Raw genomic sequence first — 19,273 nt, 5'->3', positions numbered from 1 at the left:
AAGAAGGAGAGAGAAGTTAGAAACAAAGAAGATGTATTCTTTCTTTCAATCGGTAAGACATTATCTACTGGATAATTTCTAATACATGATTTTTATAGTCATGATTAGCTGAACTTTCTCTCTCGAGGTTGTAATGTGGGAGATGATTTGAATCTCAGTTTTTTATATTTATTATTTCAGTTTCTTCATTATTGTGTATTCTCTTTGCATGCTTAAATCTATATGTACGAAGTAATTAATCATATCAATAGTAGATAGTTTACTCCTAGCATGAGAATTAACCTATGGAATTATAACGAGAAAGAGCGTAGGGAATTATTTATTGTGGGCTCCTTGCAGATGTATTATTAGGATTACTATTCGAATACTTTCAACTAGACTATGATTAGGTTGTGAAACACATCTTAGGTAGCTTCTATGGTTTAATTAATCCTTATTTAAGCAATTACGTTTGCATGATAGTTGTGGCTAGATAGTGTCATTTAAAAGGATTAATAGAAATTAAAGTTTAGCAGATTATCTTAGGTAGCTTCTACTATAATGCTTGGCAAGTATTTTAGGTATAGCCTAGCAGATTATCTAGTTCTTGAAAAGTACAGTTGACACATAGATTCACGGGATAACATATATAAAATCTGTGAGAAATAATTCAATTACATTGCAATCTCGTGGCTTTCTCTGTATACCTATTTTCTTATTTGTTATTGCTTTGCTTGCATGAGCACAACATAATCTTCAAACTTATATTTTCTTGAACAATGAACTCACTCTGAGATTTATTTTGTTTTCGTGGTCCTTTGGATTCGATAATTGAGACTTTTCAATCCTATATTACTTAAGCAGTAAAGTGCACTTGCTATTTTACGCTTGTGAAGATTTAACACGACATTTAATCAAAATAAGAAAAGAACCATTTTAATATAAATCTTCATTCTTTCATAATACTAAATTTATTTATTACTATCTGCAAATTGAACTTTTCAACAAATTACCTCACAATATATGCAACCAAAAAATTTCTAAGTAGGTCATCTTTCATCTTGTTGCGAAACCAAGTTTTGAAAAATTTCATTGCAGAAAAAGCTCGGCCAGTAGATGCTCTTGAAACAAGAAGTGTTAAAACAAGTTATCAATATCGCAACAAGTGGAAATATTTCTTCTTTTTTTAGTTTCGAATAAGAACTATCCTTGATAAAATTTGGATAAAATGATATTTTTCATAAGCGAAGATCTCGAAAAACATCTGAATGATAATGTCTTAGCTAAAAGTGTAAAATATTTTTTCCGTCTCAGAAAAATCACTTGTGTAAAATTTATCAACAAGCTTATAGACTTGTCATGTTCAAATTATTTCAAATTTCATTAGGACTTAAACTTGAGCTAATTAAGTATTATTTTAATAAAAAAAAGGAAAAAAAAGGAAAACCAGAGTTAAAGCTATTTACTAGAAACCTAAAGTTATAAAATTCTCAAATTTAATTGAGAATGAGAGTTCGATGATATTTTGATTGAAAAAAGTTGTAAATGAGAAGAATAAAAGTTAAAAAAAAAAGTAATATTAATGACTTAATGTTATGAGTTTGAGCAATACTCTATTTTTTTTTATAAAGTAATTTTTTTTTGTTACAGGGAGGGATTAAACCCAAGAACTAAGGCTTCCCAGCTCCATCAGGCTGGAGGGAACTAGGGCAAGCGTCCATAACCAGAAGAGAATGGCATTCTTCGAAAGGAGAATCAAAACAGTGGGGACCAAATTGAAGATCAAGACCAATTTTGGCTAAGTAATCCGCAAGCGAATTGGATTCAGGAGAGGTATGTTGAAAAACTAGGGCTCCATGAGCTCTTTGCAAGTGGTGAATCTCCATAGCAATCTGGGCATAATGATGAACACTAACATCTTGCGAGTTTAGTAAATTAACCACCTCCATGGAGTCGGTTTCAACAATGAGTCTGGGCAAGTCTTGACCCATGGCCGCTTCCATAGCTAACTTTACCGCCATCAACTCTGTGAGGAAAACGTTCGTGGAGGCATAAACACCCAGGTTCCAGCTAAAGCCTTTCAACCAGAAGCCATTAGCATCCCGAAAGATTCCTCCACAGCTAGCATGAAGCATACTACTCACTACCCCATCAACATTAACCTTCACCCAATTAGCATCTAGTTTAATCCAACCAGTAGCAATACTCCGAACTGGAAGCCCATCAAAGACCCCTCGTGGTTGACCCTGCAAGGAACCCAGTGCTGAGTCAGTCGTCGCCAATTGCTCCATACTGAGGGTTTCCATTAAGGACCATATTCGATTAACACAGTGAGGGATTTGGTTGAAGACATAGCCATTCCTCATACGCCAAATCGCTGAAAGAGCGGAAGCAAAAAAGCGGGGCCAGTCAACACCCACTCTACCTGGGGCGTGGCCAGAGATATTCATTGAAAGTCAGGTGTCTCAATCCTCCGTAAAGAAGGATACTCGAGGGCCTCCTAACGCTGAATTCCAGAACGAACGACTCTCTCTGCAGTCACGAAAGAGGTGAGCATAATCTTCAGTGGAGGTGCGGCACAGAGGGCAGAGAGAGCAAGACCCCATGTGTCTCCTTTCGTGCACTGCATTTGTAAGGACTCCTTTATTACAAAGCTTCCAAAGGAAAACTCTGATGCGTTGCGGGCCTCTAATGCGCCATAGAGTGTTCCACAAAGCTTCGGAGTGGCGCTGGGTGGAGGAGTTATTGATCAGTTCATATGCTGATTTTGTAGTGAAGGCCCTGGAAGGGTTTCATCCCACATTATTTCGTCTCTGGCGGGCTGAGACTGAAGTGAGTGAAAGAGAACAATTTCCTGCACAGTATCATGGGGAAGGAAGGTAGCAAATCTATCAACTTTCCACCCTCTGCCAACCTCAAAAAATTCAGAAAGAGGAGTATCGAGATCAGAAAGAGGGACGGGTTGGATGACTAGACTAAGCAGAACATGCCCCGACATAATCCAAGGATCTCTCCAGAACTGAATATTAGTGCCATCCCCTACTCTCCAGCAACTACCTGAGATGATCCGGTCCCAAGTTGAGCGGATACCACGCCAAACTAGAGACTCTCTGCTGCACTTTTTAACTGTAGGTAACACATTATCTCCCAGCCATACTTCCCACATAATGCTCGAACCCAGAGGGAATTTGGTTGATGAATAAGGCCCCAACCCACCTTCATAAGAAGAGACTCGTTGAAGTCCGATGTACGACGAAAGTCGAGGCCTCCTCTTGAATTTTATTGCGTAAAAAGAAAAGAATATGAGCATAAGACTTGCCTGAGGTCTTACAGAAAAGACTCTCATAACCTCATCAATTTATAGCAGGGGCCATACCCTCAAGAGGAGACGAGGTGACGACTAAACACTCTCTCTGGTGCGCACCATGATTGGCTAAGAAACAAGCATTAATTCACCTCCCTCGATCGTATGAATAGAGGTTTAACATCCCAAATAAGAGAGACTACTCATTTCTAACCAACAGTGAATAATTATATATATTTTTTTAACGGAAAATAATTATATATTTACATTTTAATGTCTATATACAATTATATAAAAGAATACATAAACACAAAACACCGATAAAATTTCTACAGAACCATCTAGTGTTTTTATAGGACCATCTATTTTTTTATAGAACCATCTATACACAACTTTTTGTAACTATTTAGTTTTTTCCTTCATTAATTATCATGACGTGCATCAAACTTATGAGATACGTGTCAATGATCTAGAAGTCAATACGAACTAATTGTAGCTTCGTTTCTCTTTCCCATTGAACCCAAAATTGAAATAACGTGATAGAAAGTTTCACATAGAAGGGAATAACTATAACAATCCACACCAAATAAAATAATACCTAAAAAAACAGATATAGTTTAATTGTGGGTTAAGCTTTTAGGTATTTCCGTTGCTCTATATGAGGGTATGCGTGTAAAGTCCAAAACATTTGTCATCACTCAACTCAACACAGTTGACAAGTCCGGTCAATTTTGCTGCACCTTGGCCTGCACCTTCCTTCTCATTACTTCAAATTCTCCATCTTCCTAACCATTTTCTTCAATTCTTCATCCTATTAACCCCTTTTCTCCTTGTAATCAAGATCACCACAACACAACATCATTCACAAGATTTCATTTCTCTCTCCCACAACATATATTAATACACACACAAACAACAAACACAGTAGTTACAGTTCAGTTTCTTGTTGTTTCGATTCGTTTAAAAAACAGCACACCCCCAAGAGAAGAAGTATAGCATGTCATCAAAGATGGGTTTTCTATTGAAGGAAGAGAAACACAAGAGAATATGGAGGGGTGTGAAGACTGTGTTCTTCTTGATCACCATGATTCTATCGCTTCTGATTTTCTCAGCCCCGGTTCTCCTCGTTGTTTGTGACGCTCTTCTTCCTTCTGCTCTGCTCTCCACACTCTCCTCTGTTTCTCTCTCCCCTGAAACCCTCTCTTCCCACTTCCACAACTACGATTTTCGTTACTCCCTCATCGACATACCCCTTGTTTCCATCATAAGATCCTTCATCATCTTCTGTAAGTATATGATAGAATTTCTGAATTTGATTATAAGTTGCAATTTTTTTTGTGATTTTCGATGACCCTTTTGAATTTTATTAATGGGTTTAAATTTTTTTGGTGTAGGTGTTTATAGTTTGTGTGATGGACCGAGACTCTCACGTGGACCTTACTTGGGGATAACCACAATTTGCTGTGTTCTGTCTCTGATGTTTGTGTCGTTGAAAGGTGTTTACATCTTCAGTAACAGAACAGGGGAATTTGCAGCTTCTGAAATTGCTCTGTTTGTGTGTTCTTGTGCGTTGGCTGTGGGGCATGTTGTCGTGGCCTACAGAACAAGTTGCAGAGAGAGAAGAAAGCTCATGGTCTACAAGATTGACATCGAAGCTGTAAGTGTCGACACCTTCCACTTTCCTTGCCACCAAAGCAAAATTAAAACTTTAATTTTGTTGGGTGTTAATTTCGAAAGATGATTAATTTGCAAAGATTATGGCATCAACATGTTTTGATTAGCTTTTTCTTTCGTTATGATTAATTTTAGTACTAAAGATTCACATAAGTTTCTCCCAATAATTGATTTGACATACATGATTAATAGTTGTAGAAGAATCACATCATCATATCACATTAAACATTAGTATCTTTTCATTGAAAAAATCACATAAGGTATTAGTAATTCTTCTCATAAACATTTGCCTATTACATTTTTTTTATGATTACAGATTACCTTTACATTTATTCACTATGGTAAGAATAAGAAATAGAAGAAATTTATATTTATATGTTTGTCTTTCATTTTTTTTTTTTTTTTTGCGATAATGATTGGTGTCAAAAATGAAAGATGTGAAAAGAATTAAGATTTCTTTAATTGGTTTAGACTTTTGGTTACACGGGGTGGACACGGAGGGAAACAATGGAACTTTAGGGAGGTAACGAGGTCCCACCTAATTATGTGTCATTGAAGATAGAAGAAATTTCATTCTAAGGTATTACTTATGGGCATTGGTATGATAGGGAACTTGGGATAAACTTCATTTGCTTCTGGAAGGTCAATATTTTGATCAGTTCTCCTCTTGAATGCTTGAACCCATGATTCAAATTGGCATGAGTTTTTCAGTTTTGGCAACATTTCATTTTGTTGACTTTTCAACATCCAATTTTAGGTGGTTATAGGAGATGTTGGACTCCTCATCAAATAGCTACCAATGGATTGTGACCCTACATGTTTTTATTTAATTACCACTCTAAACTCCAAGTTTACAGCATGGTCTCACCTTCCTTTACTTTTTCAGAACTATTGATCACCATCTTAAAATTAATTTTATTTTTAAAATTAATTATAAAAGAATTTTTAAATATACCTTAATTCCTCGTACATATTAACCGAGATTGATAAAAGGAAAACAAAGTCTAAAAGTTACCTTTCCCATTAAATTTTGATAAAACTATCTTTTGTCTAGAAACATGCTGATTGTGATAGAAACAAAACTTGGACTTACTCTAACATGTAAAACCATTTTAAATTAGTCTAATTCAGCCTTGTGTTTGTGTGCAAAGAATCTGAACAACATGGAACTAGCCGCCCTTAATTGATGGCCTAAGTTTGACCCTGCATAATTTACAAATATATAGGTATTTAGTTGATCCTATACCTGCCATATGCACAGATATTAGATCTTAATTTTCTCCCTTTTTTTGTATTTTATTGCCTTTAAGATCTTTAACATGTGCCCACTTGCCATCGCAATTGGCACCTTGCAAGTTGAAGGGTGCCCACTACAAATAATTAACAATAGTATTTTCCCACCTAATCAGAATACATTATCAGATTATTCCTATGTGTTTCACATGTCATATTTACATGTTTATCCACACAAAAAAAATTATTAAGTGATCGATGAAGACATTATTAACCATGTTCTGGTTTTTATATCTTTGCAGATTTCAGCTTGTAAAAACGGGTATCCCAGCTACCTGAAGATTCTTCAAGAAGAAAGAATCAAATGAACTCAAGGTTGCAGTGGCACCACTAACATATTAGAGGAAATATAGAAGTTTATATAGAGTTTCAACTAACAGCAGCTTCCGCACTATTTATATAAGTTCTTGTCTAAGTCAAGGGACGCTAGGTAATTATTCAATCACAAATTATAACATAGTAAATTGATTGATTTTGATTGGGGTGTAAATTTTTTTTTACACTGTTAGTGCATATTAATTCATGAACTTGAAGCCAAATCCTAATTGCTATTCTTGTTCTGTTATTTCAGGTTTATCCGAAGGATGCTTAGTAACCTTGACACCTAACACTAATTACAGTATAGGCTACAGTTCACCGCTACCAGGATACACAATGGAGTTGAATGGTGTTTAGAGATATATATATATATGTACAATAGAGCTTCATACTTGGCGATTTATGTCACATTTTTTTCCATTTCCCAATTTTTGCGTGTCATCTCCCCTTTGTTTTGTATATATTGTATATCTTCTTGTATATATATATAAACGTGAATGGATTTTATATTTTATTAATGAAGTATGAATTTGATTGATAAATCGTTGCATTGTTAGTGTTCTAGCCTTTAAAGTAGGCCTATCCATGAAGGTTCATCCCGAACTGAATCTGAGTAAGTCGATGTCTTTTTGGCGAAAATGGGTGGGCCGGTTTTGGATTACAGGTCTAGCAGATGATTGAAGCCAGTTTAATGTTGTTCGACACGGTTGGTTTCGATTTGGCTTCTGAGTTCTGTCTCAACCGAATAGCGATGAAAAAATAAAAAAGGTAGCCCAATTTTGAGAGAATCCTACCCTTTAAATACTCTCACTATCACTTGAAACTCTAGCTCTTGTGTTGCACTCTCAATCATGAAACCCCAGCCGCCACATGACCACATCCGGCCACCACCATGTCCCATGCCTCTCGTCTCCCCTTCCTTGCAATTCCTAACGGCTAGCCATCACTGAAGTTTTCTCTTATCACCGCTCTCCTCCAAGACCAAGCCACTATTTATACTCTCTTCTTCTCGTTGAGACAGACCCCACAAAGAGACAACTTCCTCTATCCACACCGCCTCATGTAACTTCTTTCTCCCCATCTAGCGTTTTCGTTCTGATCTCATTTTCTCCAAATCTAAAAGCGCCACATCTCACCCATGGCTTAAAGCGCATCCTCGACAAGAAGTTCCTCTGTGCCTCCGCCACACGCTTTATTGTCACCGAGATCAAAGAATTTGGTGGATGTGCATGTTTTCCTTTCTAGTTCCTGTGGATCATTGTAAAATTGTTTTCTTTTGTCAATTTTGTGGTTCTTTCATATGCGCATTGGTTTAGTCTGTAACGTTGATGGATTAGTCAGTGATTTTGATATTTCTTAAGGTTTTTTTTATCGATGCTTGACTCATCCTCTCATCTTCTTCTTTTTTTGGATTTTTCTGGGTTAACAACTTGTTTGTACCCAACCGATGAAACCGTGAACCAAGAAAACTGAACTCGATCAAATTGTGTCCATTGAACGGACGGTGGCGGGCCTGGTGGTTTGCTTGTTTTCAACCGACGAAACCAACATTTTCTGCCCGAATCCGCTTCTTGGACACCCCTACTTTAAAGGATATATATCCTGATATATATTTTAAAATTGAATTTTGATGCATGGATAACACGAATAATACTTCATAGTTATTCCCAAATTTTCAAGTTTTGAGATTTGAAATAATTCTTCACTTTTGTTCGATGTCTTTTCACTGGTGGTTGCAGAGGCTTTGTTTCTGACATGGGCTATGTCCTTAGCTACTGATTTGGATTTTAGGAGGGACTTCAGTACGAATTTCTTGCAACTCTTCAACATTTGGCGTAAACTAACGATTGGTAGATCCCATATTTTCTTGCTCGCAATCCAATGCTATAAAGCCAAAACCCACAACATGCAAATCGTTTAATGAGAATCAAAATTAATCTTTACGATCCCCTTTGATGGGCGACTCCAGGTAGACTGGAGTTGCAAGCTCTCCCTCGTCGAGGCTCGCAGGTCTAAAGGCAGCCAAAGACTATGAGCTTGCTGGAATACTACTACCTCGAAAGGAATTCGCAACTATTGAAAAATGAATTTGTTCCTCCTTTCCCAAATACAGTAAACCATAGTAAAGGATTGAAGAGCAAGATCATCTTCCCCTGCATGAACCCGTGAAAGAACAACACAAAATATAACTCCATGGAACTCTGCACCCGCAATCCAAGAGAGAATCCAAACCAAAGCTGTTGTGATTCCAGGAAAAGCAACAAAGCGTGGGAAATGGTCTCACAATCAGCACCACAAAAGGACAAGCATGATCCACATTCACTCCCCGTCGGTTGAGAACACCTTGCGCCAGAACAATTTCAAGGCAAGCCCTCCAAACAAGCTCCTTATGCTTCGGTAAAGCTTTTAAATGTCATAGGTGTTTCCAACCTGTAAGGGGAAGAGCTACCATTGATGAAGATGAGGCTGAATTGGACTCAGCGTGCTGCAAAATGAAATTGTATCTTGAACAAGTTGAATAAGCACCGGTACCATTAAAATGCCAAATAAACATATCTTGTTGAGAATAGGAACATATAGGACTAACAAGAATATTATGAACAATTTCAAGACTAAAAATCATAATCTAAACTCCTTTCAGGATTACTTATGGAGTAGAAACCTAGTCCTCGTGAAGATGGGATAACCAACTTTGGGGACACAACTTTTTTCAGAAAAAGAAAATCAAATAAGTCTAAGAGAAGAATTAGATTTCATAGATTAGACAAGGGGAAGTCCATATGAGGGACTTGGCTGTCACGCAAAGAACACTAGCAAGATACAATTCAAAGTTCATCTTCTGGAAGTTCTACATTGGTGATATTGTTCTCTGAAAGGCTAATGTCAGAAGACGAAACTCTTGAAAAGAAAGCTCGCTTCAAATTGGGAGGGGCCTTGTAAAGTAGTGCATTCAACTGATTGAGGCCCCTCTACGCTGGAAAATTTGAAGGGAAAACCCTTACTAAGGTTCTGGAATGCCTCAACTTTTAAGGCGTTGCTATAGTTGACTAAATGTCAAAAAGGGACATTCCCAAAACTTAGTCATTTTTTTAATAAATGCATGCTTTGTTTCAGTCTAAATCTATATTTTCCTTTGTCTACGATTGGAGGATTGCCGGAGAAATCAAGAAGAAAGGAGCCAGGTAAAAAACAAGTAATCAAGAGGAATCCAATATTTCTTATCTTGGAAAAAAGACATAAGTGACCTGATAAGATATACAGTCTACGGGTCGGAGAGAAAGCAATCCATTTATGGAATAAAATCTTTTCGTCTGGGAGAATATAGACGTAAGTAACCCGATAAGGGATAGCATACACCGAGCAAGAAGCAAGTAGTTTATTCAAGGAATACAATCTATCCTAATTGAAGAAAGACATGCATAAGTAATCTAATAAGGAATGTAGTCCACCGATCGGAAAGCAAGTAATCCATTCAAGGAATGCAATCTGACATGTCTCAAAGAAAGAATACATAAGTAACCTGATAAGGGATTCAACGCAATGAGCGAGAAGCAGGTAATCCATTCAAGGAATATAGCCTTGCGTGCCTCGAAGAAAACAAACATAAGTAACCTGATAAATTATACAGTCCACCAGTCGAAGAGCAAGCAATTCATTCAAGGAATGCAGTCTCTTTGTCCAGGCGAAGACGGAAGTAAGTATTCCAATAAGGGATACAATCCACCAAGAAGGAAGCAAGTAATCCATTCAAGGAATACAATCATGCCCGCTTCGATGAAGGAATGTCATCTTTCCCACTTCGGTGAAGGATATAGTCCACCGAGCGAAAAGCAGGCAATTTGAAAGGTATGTCATCTTTCTCTTCCAAGTTAAGACCAGACGTAAGTGACTTATTAGAGGAACACAACCTAAGTTAATAACACAAGGAAAGCAATCTGGTTAAGAACTTCTTCGTCAAATGATGGGGAAAAGAAGAAATCAATCTAAATAATGAACGCAACTTCCCTTCAAAATTTGAAGGTAATATGCAGATTCAATTACATAAGTTCATTTTTATTGAGCACTTGCAGAAAAAAAAAGCTTCAAAAGTATGCATTGATTAAAGAAGGTGAATACAATGAAGACAATGTTTAATAAAGAGTAAGGAAACCTATCCTAAAGGGAGAGATGTACATTGAGCAATGTACAAAAGTATCTCCTCTAACGATAAGATCCTCCCCTCATGAGCGATTGGATCGGGAGCAGCTCTTGCATTCTAAATTCCAATGTTAAGGATAGTGAACAAAGCAAAAGCATTTTGAAATGCGATTTTAATTGCGTCAAGCCTCTTAATATCCTTGTTCTTTGCGATAACGGATTCTTCTACAATTGCACTCTTTCAACACTTAGTCTCAAGATAACTGAGGATGATTTCATTCTTGCCAATAAATATTTCATTTTCTCTTCAAAAAAAATCTCACCTTGAATGATACATTCACTTTCACTTCATTATAATTCACATTCTATCCATATCTTTATTCTTTTCTAATCATGATATCACTCATCACATCTTTTATTTTTATTCTCTCCACCTCATTTCCAGTTTAACAAAAGTGTGAATCAAACTTTATTCTTCAAAAATACCTACGATTTACGCCACGTGCAAACCTGGTGTATCCCTTGAATATTTTGACACTGGGCCTATGGGCTTGTTGCATTGGATTTGTTTTTCATTGTTGATCAGTTCAAAAAAAACAAAAAACATTATCTTGACAAACATTACGACGTCGTTTGAGTCATCTTGAAAGTACCTGTAGGATCCCGCCGGAAAGAAACGCAGCAAAGGGTTCAGACGCTCAGTTCAGTTCAGCTCAAACCGCGAAGGATGAGAATCACGGCGGACCCAACCCGCTCTCCAACTCCCAAAGAAGAAGTTGAGTGGGTCCCACTTCCCGACCACCCTGTCTTCACCGCCACCTCCCACGACGCTTCCTCCTCCTCCTCCTCCGCCACCGCCGCCGTTTCCCGAAACCTGCTTGCCTGGGACGGAGCCTCTCGCCTCTATTTCTGGGACACCGACGACAACTGCCTCCACCGCCTCACTCTCCGCCTCGGCGACCCCGATCCCACTTCCGTCCTCGCCGCTTCCCCTTCTAAGGTTGGTTCTTCTCTCTTCCTCTGCGCGCTTTGCTTTTAGGTTTAAGAGTTTTGACTAGAAATTGAATCGAACATTGCTTTTTTCTCATGGAAATGGATTTGCACAGGTGTTGCAAGCGGATGTGGTGCCCGATTTCGATGTCCAGAAAATCTCTATCAACAGGAATGGAACAGCAATGCTGCTTTCTGGTTCTGAAAGACTCTGTGTTATGTACCTCTATGGACGCACGTCCAAACAGGATGTTAACTTAATTTGCAGGTTTTCTCTTCATAATCTTCTATTGGATCTTCTTGTTTAGTTTTGGTGTGTGTTGCATGAATAGAAGTGAAATGGTTATCATGAGAGTGATTTTTTTTGTATTTTTTGGATTTCTCTTACTGCAGGACTATTACTGTTGGTTCTCAAACATATTCGCCTGCGAACAATGATATTCGTGTATTACAAGCATTATGGCACCCTAGCAGTGATACTCATTTGGGAATCCTTTCTTCTGACTCAGTTTTCCGGTAAGTCTTACTATAATTCTAATTGTAATCGTAAAAATTAAGATTAATATTGATATTTTGTTTTATCGATACAAGTGTTTGTGTAGAGTATTGTTTGCTATGTGGCTATGTAGCATGAATGTTTGTTGTTCAATGGGTTATGGTGGTTATTGCGAGGGCAGCAATGATATTTAGAATAGTTTTTGATCATGTTGGTTAATGTGCTACAGTCTGAGTGTGACCTGTGAAGCATGAATGTTGATGGTTCAATGGGCTATGTTGGTTAATGCTAGGTAAGAAAATATATTTAGAATAGTTTCAGAAGCAATAGAGAGTTAAGCAAGGTTTTAAAGTGCGGTCGCAGACTTCGTAGTTGCAGTTTACCATGATCCCGTGATGTTGCAGAAAAAATGTGGATAGAAGCAGCTCATGCTGCCACAATTGTGGTCGTGATGCAGTTTTGGAGACCACCGAATCCATGACATTGCAGCTGCTAATGTGGTTGCAGACTATGATTTTAAACCTTGGAGTTTAGATATGCTAAGAGACTACACTTTACGAAGAAGGAAAGATCAGTTTGATGTGTAATGTGGCAAAATATTCAGAATAAATGCTCTACAACATTATTTGAAGTCTTTTTTATGTTATCTATCTACTTTAATACAAGAGGATTACAAGCCTAGATGATATGCACTCCACTTATTTATTTCCACGATAAAAAGGAAAGTTCTACCCTATCATAGGCTTATATGTTTGACTGCTAAAGGTTCTTTAATCCTCATATCTACTAATTAAACGATACGTGACTACTAGTTAGCATAACAGTTAGTTAGTTAATGAGTTGGTTAGAGAGAGTGTGGTGAGACTATAAACAGGAGGGAGAGGGAAATAGGCGGGGTATCTAGATTGTAATCAGGAGCTCTAGGGAGAGTGTTGATTCTCTAGAATAACCAGTAACTGTATCTGTTAGAGCTGAAAATGATGATGGGCCACTCGTGCAAGATCAAGGTGGGCCTAGGCAGTGGAAGGTTTATTCTAGAAGGGGCAAGGTGGGAATTGGAGGGGGGACTAAGGGAATATCTATGTAACTGATTCTATAACAGAATGGGAGAGAGAGAGGGTGAGGTGGAAGATTGTAGGAATCTAGTATAAAGAAGGCAATAGTGAGGTTGAGAGGCTTACCTTAATCATTAGCTAATTTGAGAGATGGATAAGAAGCACTGAGCTTCCTATTAGGAGCCTAGCTCTTGTCAGATTTGGGTGCCATTCCCTTTCTGTGTATTTGCCAGGTACCATTAATAAACAATCTTCTCTGTTTGCATCTAAAGTCTCATTGTTAGGAGTTGGTTCCTAACAGTATCTATTCTTGAATAATAATCAATTTTCTTCTCATTCACTGCTGGTACCTATCAATTGGTATTAGAGCTCTGATCTTGGAGCTGTGGTGATTCTTTTTGAGACTTGAAGATGATTCCAACATTTGATGGAAGGGGGGTTATGGATGGCTCATCGACATGGAACATTATGTTAGTCTATGGGTATAGCTGGGGAAAAGAAGCTATCATTAGCTTGGATGGGGATGAGTGGGAGTAATCGCAATTGAAGTTTTTGCTGGGAAATAAGCAACAAGAAGGCTGATGAAAATAGAGGGTTTAGTCTTTCAAATATAAAAAGAGGAAAAAGGAATACAATGAATTTTGATATAATATTATTGAGTCCCACACGTACACTTGTTAGAGGTGGAATATTTATGAGTCCGGCTGAATATTTTGGTCTGCATCTCCACTACGAGACAGCCATGATGTTCGTGAGAAGAGGAGGCCCGAGGGAGCAAGGCCGTCAGGAAAATAGGTCATACGAGAGACAGGAACTTCATGGTGGAAGTCGTGCATTAACAAGGCATAATCCATGGAAAAACAGAGGTGAAGGAGCTTATCTTTTAATTAGATCAAGCCCAATTTCCTAAGTGCAGCTCGTGGGATAAAAAATACGGCAAGTGCAGCAAGTGAAGTGCCCGCTTTTTTGTCAGTTTGTCCATTTCACTAACAAAATTAATGGGTAGGCACTTTACAAATTCAGGGGTTGAGGGTTGGACAAAGGAACTCAAATGCTTGATAAATTGAGATGTTAATCCAGCCAAGGGGTTTTGTAGAATTTAATTTTGAAGTGCAGTGGAGCTGGCCAACAGTTCAGCATAGCTTTGTTTTTAGGCTTTATGCTGTGGGATCCAGGTGGAAATTTGGTGACTGTATAGTTTGGACTTTTGGATACAATTATTCAATTTTGAAGTTCGTACTCAGTCCTTCGCCTTGATGACAAGGTGAATGTTCAGTGGGGAGTATTGATAGGTAATTTTTAGTTATCATAACAGTCAGTTAGTTAGTTAGTTAGTCAATAGTTGGTTATAGAGAGTGAGGAGAGACTATAAATAAGAGGGAGAGGGAAATAGGTGGGGTATCTAGATTGCTGGTTATCTCTAATAACTAATAACTGTAGTTCATTTCTATTCTTGAATAACAGTCATTTTTCTTCTCATTCACTTCTGTTGCCTATCATTAAATTTTATCATTTTTTTAATCTTTTCTTCAGTTTTGACAAAAAATTTCACTTGCATAAAATGTTCATTAACTATAAAGAGTTGTTTTTAAACCCCAACTTTTCATACTGGTTCCTGTTGTTTGTCTACATCTATTCTTTCTTTGTTGGCTAAGAACTTATATAACTGAGACTTATGTCATCACATTTCTCTTCTCCATACTGCAAAACTCGTTTTTGTAGGCTTTTCAATCTGGCCGTGGATCCTTTGCAACCAGAGCAAGAATATTATTTACAGCCTATGGAACCAGGCAGATCCAGCAGTGCCTCATCAGTGTGTCCAGTTGGTTTTTCTTTTGGGGGAGACCACTTATGGGATAGGTTTAGTGTAAGTTCTGCAGATATTTTATTTAATTGAATTTTTTGACATTCTTCTTAGTCCATATTTTCCCCTGCAAAATACATGATGTTAAGCAATCTGGTTTGTCTTAGTCCTAGCATGTGTTATACATTTTTATTTCCTTATTTCTGAAATTGTTGAGCTGTAACCTTGTTCATGTTGGCTCCATATTCTGGAAGTTATTTTATTATCGAAATAGAACATACTTTTAGATTTGTTAGATAGATATAAAACCATTCATGAACTTTTACCTAACATTTTAAGCCTTCGAGAAAATTGGTCATTAAGGCATCAACATGGTATGTAACTGATCCTACCTAGACCTAGTCGGAAAATGCTTTTGACATTATGGTAATTATCTTCATGTTAATCATAAAGAAAGATTCATTGTTCTTTGAGGTTGCTGATTTTGTTATCAACAAGTATTCTTATATTATATTCAATCTCTAGTGACTTTAGTTTTCAGTTTTGAACATTTTGTCTTTTGTTCTATTGAACAGGTTTTTATTTCATTCAGTGATGGGGCGACCTATGTACTTTGCCCTGTTGTTCCATTTGGAAGGTATTTCATTGATCATTTTTTACCTATTCATTTTCACCTCTGTCCTGGATCATTTGATAAAGGATTGCTTTACTACATTGACATCTGGGCCATTTGTAATGCTCATTGAGTTCCTCTTAGATGCAGTTATTTTCTCTAATTGCCCACATGCTACTTGTTGATATTTCTATGTTTGTGACTATTTTCTCTGTTTATCCACAGTCTCTTCAAACGTGAGTCTTTATTAGAAATATACAATGACGCTCATACATTTGGGTTATCATCAGCCAACTCTGTAGCGGCTCGTAATTCAAAGATGGCAATTTCGTGGCTAGAAGCAACATTTCCTGAGTTAGAGAAACATGAAACTGAAGGAGACAACTTGTCTTTTCTAAGAGCTCAGGCTTATGCTTTATTTGATTCATCTCTTGTCTTGCAGGTATACATATATATTCTAAGTTAGACTTTTGTCAGTTGTATTGTCAATTGATGGAAAATATGCTTTAACTGCATGTTCCATCATTTGCAATGGCTGCACAAAAGGACTCTACTTATATGTGCTTTGGTTTTCTAGGGACCCCTGCGAAGAGTAGGTCAGAGCGGAAATAAAGATTCAATTGGTCGTAGTGCAGAATGTGAAGGTCGTGCAGTTAGTTTTCTCTACAATTTAGTGAGCAGAGATTCTATTTTGGTGACTGCCTGGAGTGGTGGGCAATTACAGATAGATGCACTAGCCGATGAGATCCAACCTGCCTGGATTATTGGTAGTCCACCGCGTCTTCGTGCTGATTCCCATGACCAGATTCTTGGCCTTGCTATGATTTGTGAATCGATTCCTAGCGGCCGTCTGGATAAGGTTGATCATAATGCTTGGTTGGGTAATCCACCCCCTCTACTGAGATTGGCTATTGTTGATTTGGCTCTGCCAAGAAGAGCAGAAAGTGGTTATGATATTTCACTGTTCACTGATACCCTTATGCCAGAAAGAATATATTCCCTTCATGATGGAGGGATTGACTCAATAGTATTGCATTTTCTTCCATTTACAAGTCAGACAAATGGCAAGGATGATACAATGAGAACACCTTCTGTGCATCCTGTTCTAAATACTTGCCAGAGTGGTTGCCCTTCAGAGCCTTCCCTTTATGGTTTTGTGTCATTGTCAGATTCATTTGGATATTCGTGGATTGTAGCTGCTACTCTTTCTCGAGAATGTGTTGTGCTTGAGATGAAAACATGGAATCTCTTGCTTCCAGTTAGCATTGATATGGAGAAAAAACCCTTTCAATTAGAGGGGCAACCAAAAGAGTCAGATATACCAACAATAATTAGCAAAGAACTACTAAGTGGGCCAAAGGAGGTACTTGTTCCTTGGGCCTCTCCAAGTTTGCGTTCTGTTGCGTCTGATTCAATAGAAGGCCGATCAAAATTACATCAGTATTTCAAGTTATTTCATGAAACTTATGTAGAGTATGCACATAAGGTACGACTAATATTTCTGCTTTTAATGTTGATTGACCTCTGTTTCCTTATTCAGACCTCACATATTTATCATATTTGCTAAGACTGGGCCTCATTAAGTCACCATCATATTTTATTTGTGATGGCTTTGCTATTTCATTTATATTCTCTAATAAGATTTGGCCTAAACTTAAGTAATAATCTTAGACAAAGAGTCATTAATATCTCTACAGAATGCTAATTTTAGTGTACATAATTGACCATAAATTATTTCCCAATGAGATGAGGGAACTACTGGTGATCACTTTTGCAATTTAGAACATCTCTTTTGAATATATTAGTGGTATCTTAACAAATTGTGTGAATTGTGGTAGCTCGTTGAAATTTGATTCACTGTATTCTATATTCAGTGTATTCTAAAATGCATTCTCTTTCAATACTTTTCTGTCCTGCTAGGTGTACCTGGAGCTCAAGCATCACGCACCTCAGTTGAAAAAAATAATTAATGACCAACATTCTCGTTTGGGCGATGCACAGAAGAAGCTTTTGAAAGTCGAGGAGAAACAATCTGCATTACAGAAAAGGATAGATCGTGCAATTCAAATGCACAATTCCTTGGAAGAGCGCTTACAACAGTTGAGGAACTTACCGTGTGCTCTCAAAAAACCACTGTCCAGATCGGAGAGACAGTTCAAGTCTGAGCTTGGTAATGAATATTTGATCCCTTACTTTTCAGCATTTGACTATTATGTGAAATTTTGAATAGTTTTTGAAACTTTCACATTATGCTACTGAGTGATCTCCTCCTGGACCATGAGCTTAATTTGTTTTGCCTCTCTTTTTTCCTAGCATATACCCCATTCATGTCTCTGCTTCTCTGCATTATCTCCAGTTATTTATTGTTAGAATATAATATAAAACCATTAAAGTGATCCTTACCCAACAGCTTAAGCTTTTGGGATAAAGTGGTTATTTGACATGGTATCAGAGTCTCTATGGCCGAGAGGTCTAGAGTTCGATCCTTACTCCTCTCACTTTCTAATTAAAAAAAGTGGAATTTAATTAAGCACATGGTAGGTGGGCCTGTGCAGTTATCCACGCTTCAAGCCCAAAGGGCTCTTGCGTGAGGGGGCGTGTTAGAATATAATATAAAACCATTAAAGTGATCCTTACCCAACAGCTTAAGCTTTTGGGATAAAGTGGTTATTTGACATTTATATTTACTGAAATTTTTTAGAAGTACTTAATCACATACTTATTTTTTTCCAGACAACTTCAAGGAAGTTGAGTTGGGTGCTTTGCACTCCTCTGTTGATGCGCTAAGTGCAAGGATGAGAAGGCACGTGCAAGCTTCTAAAGCTAGTCAACAACAGAAAATATCAGGGAAGAGTGCTGGAGATGACCAGATATCCATGCTCAAATCATCGCTTGAAAAACTTACACTTGTAAATACGGAAAATACAAAGAAAGTTAAGCTTGTTGAGTCCTCATTGAAAACCAAAGAAAGAAGCAGCAGAGAATCTAGCCTTCCTCTGCTTGAAAACTGATAATAATACTATCTGTGGCAGGACCAGTAGTGTGGTTCTGAATTAAACCCTTATTGTTTGTAGTCCCATCTTAGACATCACCCCCAATGTGTTTCACCCAAATTTGAGAATTTTATTAGAAAGAGAAGTTGGAACTTGGAAGTAGATTTAACATATTTTAAATTTTGAACATTATTAACTTTCAAAATGCCAATGTCAAATGGAAAAAGAAGTTGCAGAATTTGTATGTTGTATCTGCAGTCTGTACCTAACACCCTTTGTAATATGTGTCATTCTGTGAAGAAATATCAGGCTAAATTGGTCTTATTTTATTGGAAAATTAAGTCCATACAGGCTTTTCAATTGCTTTCTCGGAGGCTACAGCTGACAAACAATGCACTTGGATTTGTTTGGCGTATGTACTGCAAACCGGCCCATTCAGGTGTGAACAATATTTTCCAACTTACTGCTATACATTCACATAGTGTGAAAAATAACATTAAAGTGTTTTGCTAGGCTTTATACGAAGTGTTGTCGCGATTTTTTACTCTTGGTTAGATTTATGGTCCTGCATTTTTATTTGATCCAAATATTATACTCTTCCATGAATCTTGTTTAAT

General features: G+C 37.5%; 2 protein-coding genes across 2 annotated transcripts; both read left to right on the top strand.

The window, feature by feature from the left end:
* The first annotated feature begins 3,960 nt into the window (after nucleotides 1-3,960).
* Nucleotides 3,961-7,110, top strand: LOC130723571 (uncharacterized). The gene is made up of 4 exons (XM_057574676.1): nucleotides 3,961-4,569; nucleotides 4,678-4,940; nucleotides 6,493-6,680; nucleotides 6,822-7,110. Exons 1-3 carry the CDS (start codon nucleotides 4,281-4,283, stop codon nucleotides 6,556-6,558), a joined length of 618 nt encoding a protein of 205 aa, XP_057430659.1. The 5' UTR covers nucleotides 3,961-4,280; the 3' UTR covers nucleotides 6,559-6,680; nucleotides 6,822-7,110.
* A 4,235-nt stretch (nucleotides 7,111-11,345) lies between these two features.
* LOC130722382 (nuclear pore complex protein NUP88) lies at nucleotides 11,346-18,993 on the top strand. The gene is made up of 9 exons (XM_057573089.1): nucleotides 11,346-11,705; nucleotides 11,812-11,963; nucleotides 12,089-12,211; nucleotides 14,969-15,113; nucleotides 15,626-15,687; nucleotides 15,889-16,105; nucleotides 16,241-17,149; nucleotides 17,584-17,833; nucleotides 18,397-18,993. The coding sequence occupies exons 1-9, from the start codon at nucleotides 11,433-11,435 to the stop codon at nucleotides 18,672-18,674; spliced, it is 2,409 nt and encodes an 802-aa protein (XP_057429072.1). The 5' UTR covers nucleotides 11,346-11,432; the 3' UTR covers nucleotides 18,675-18,993.
* The last annotated feature ends 280 nt before the right edge of the window (nucleotides 18,994-19,273 follow it).

The sequence above is a fragment of the Lotus japonicus genome, chromosome 6, assembly GCF_012489685.1.
Source record: "Lotus japonicus ecotype B-129 chromosome 6, LjGifu_v1.2".
Classification (NCBI taxonomy): domain Eukaryota; kingdom Viridiplantae; phylum Streptophyta; class Magnoliopsida; order Fabales; family Fabaceae; genus Lotus; species Lotus japonicus.
The sequence above is the reverse complement of the archived record's forward strand: the minus strand, read 5'-3'. Positions and strand labels throughout refer to the sequence as shown.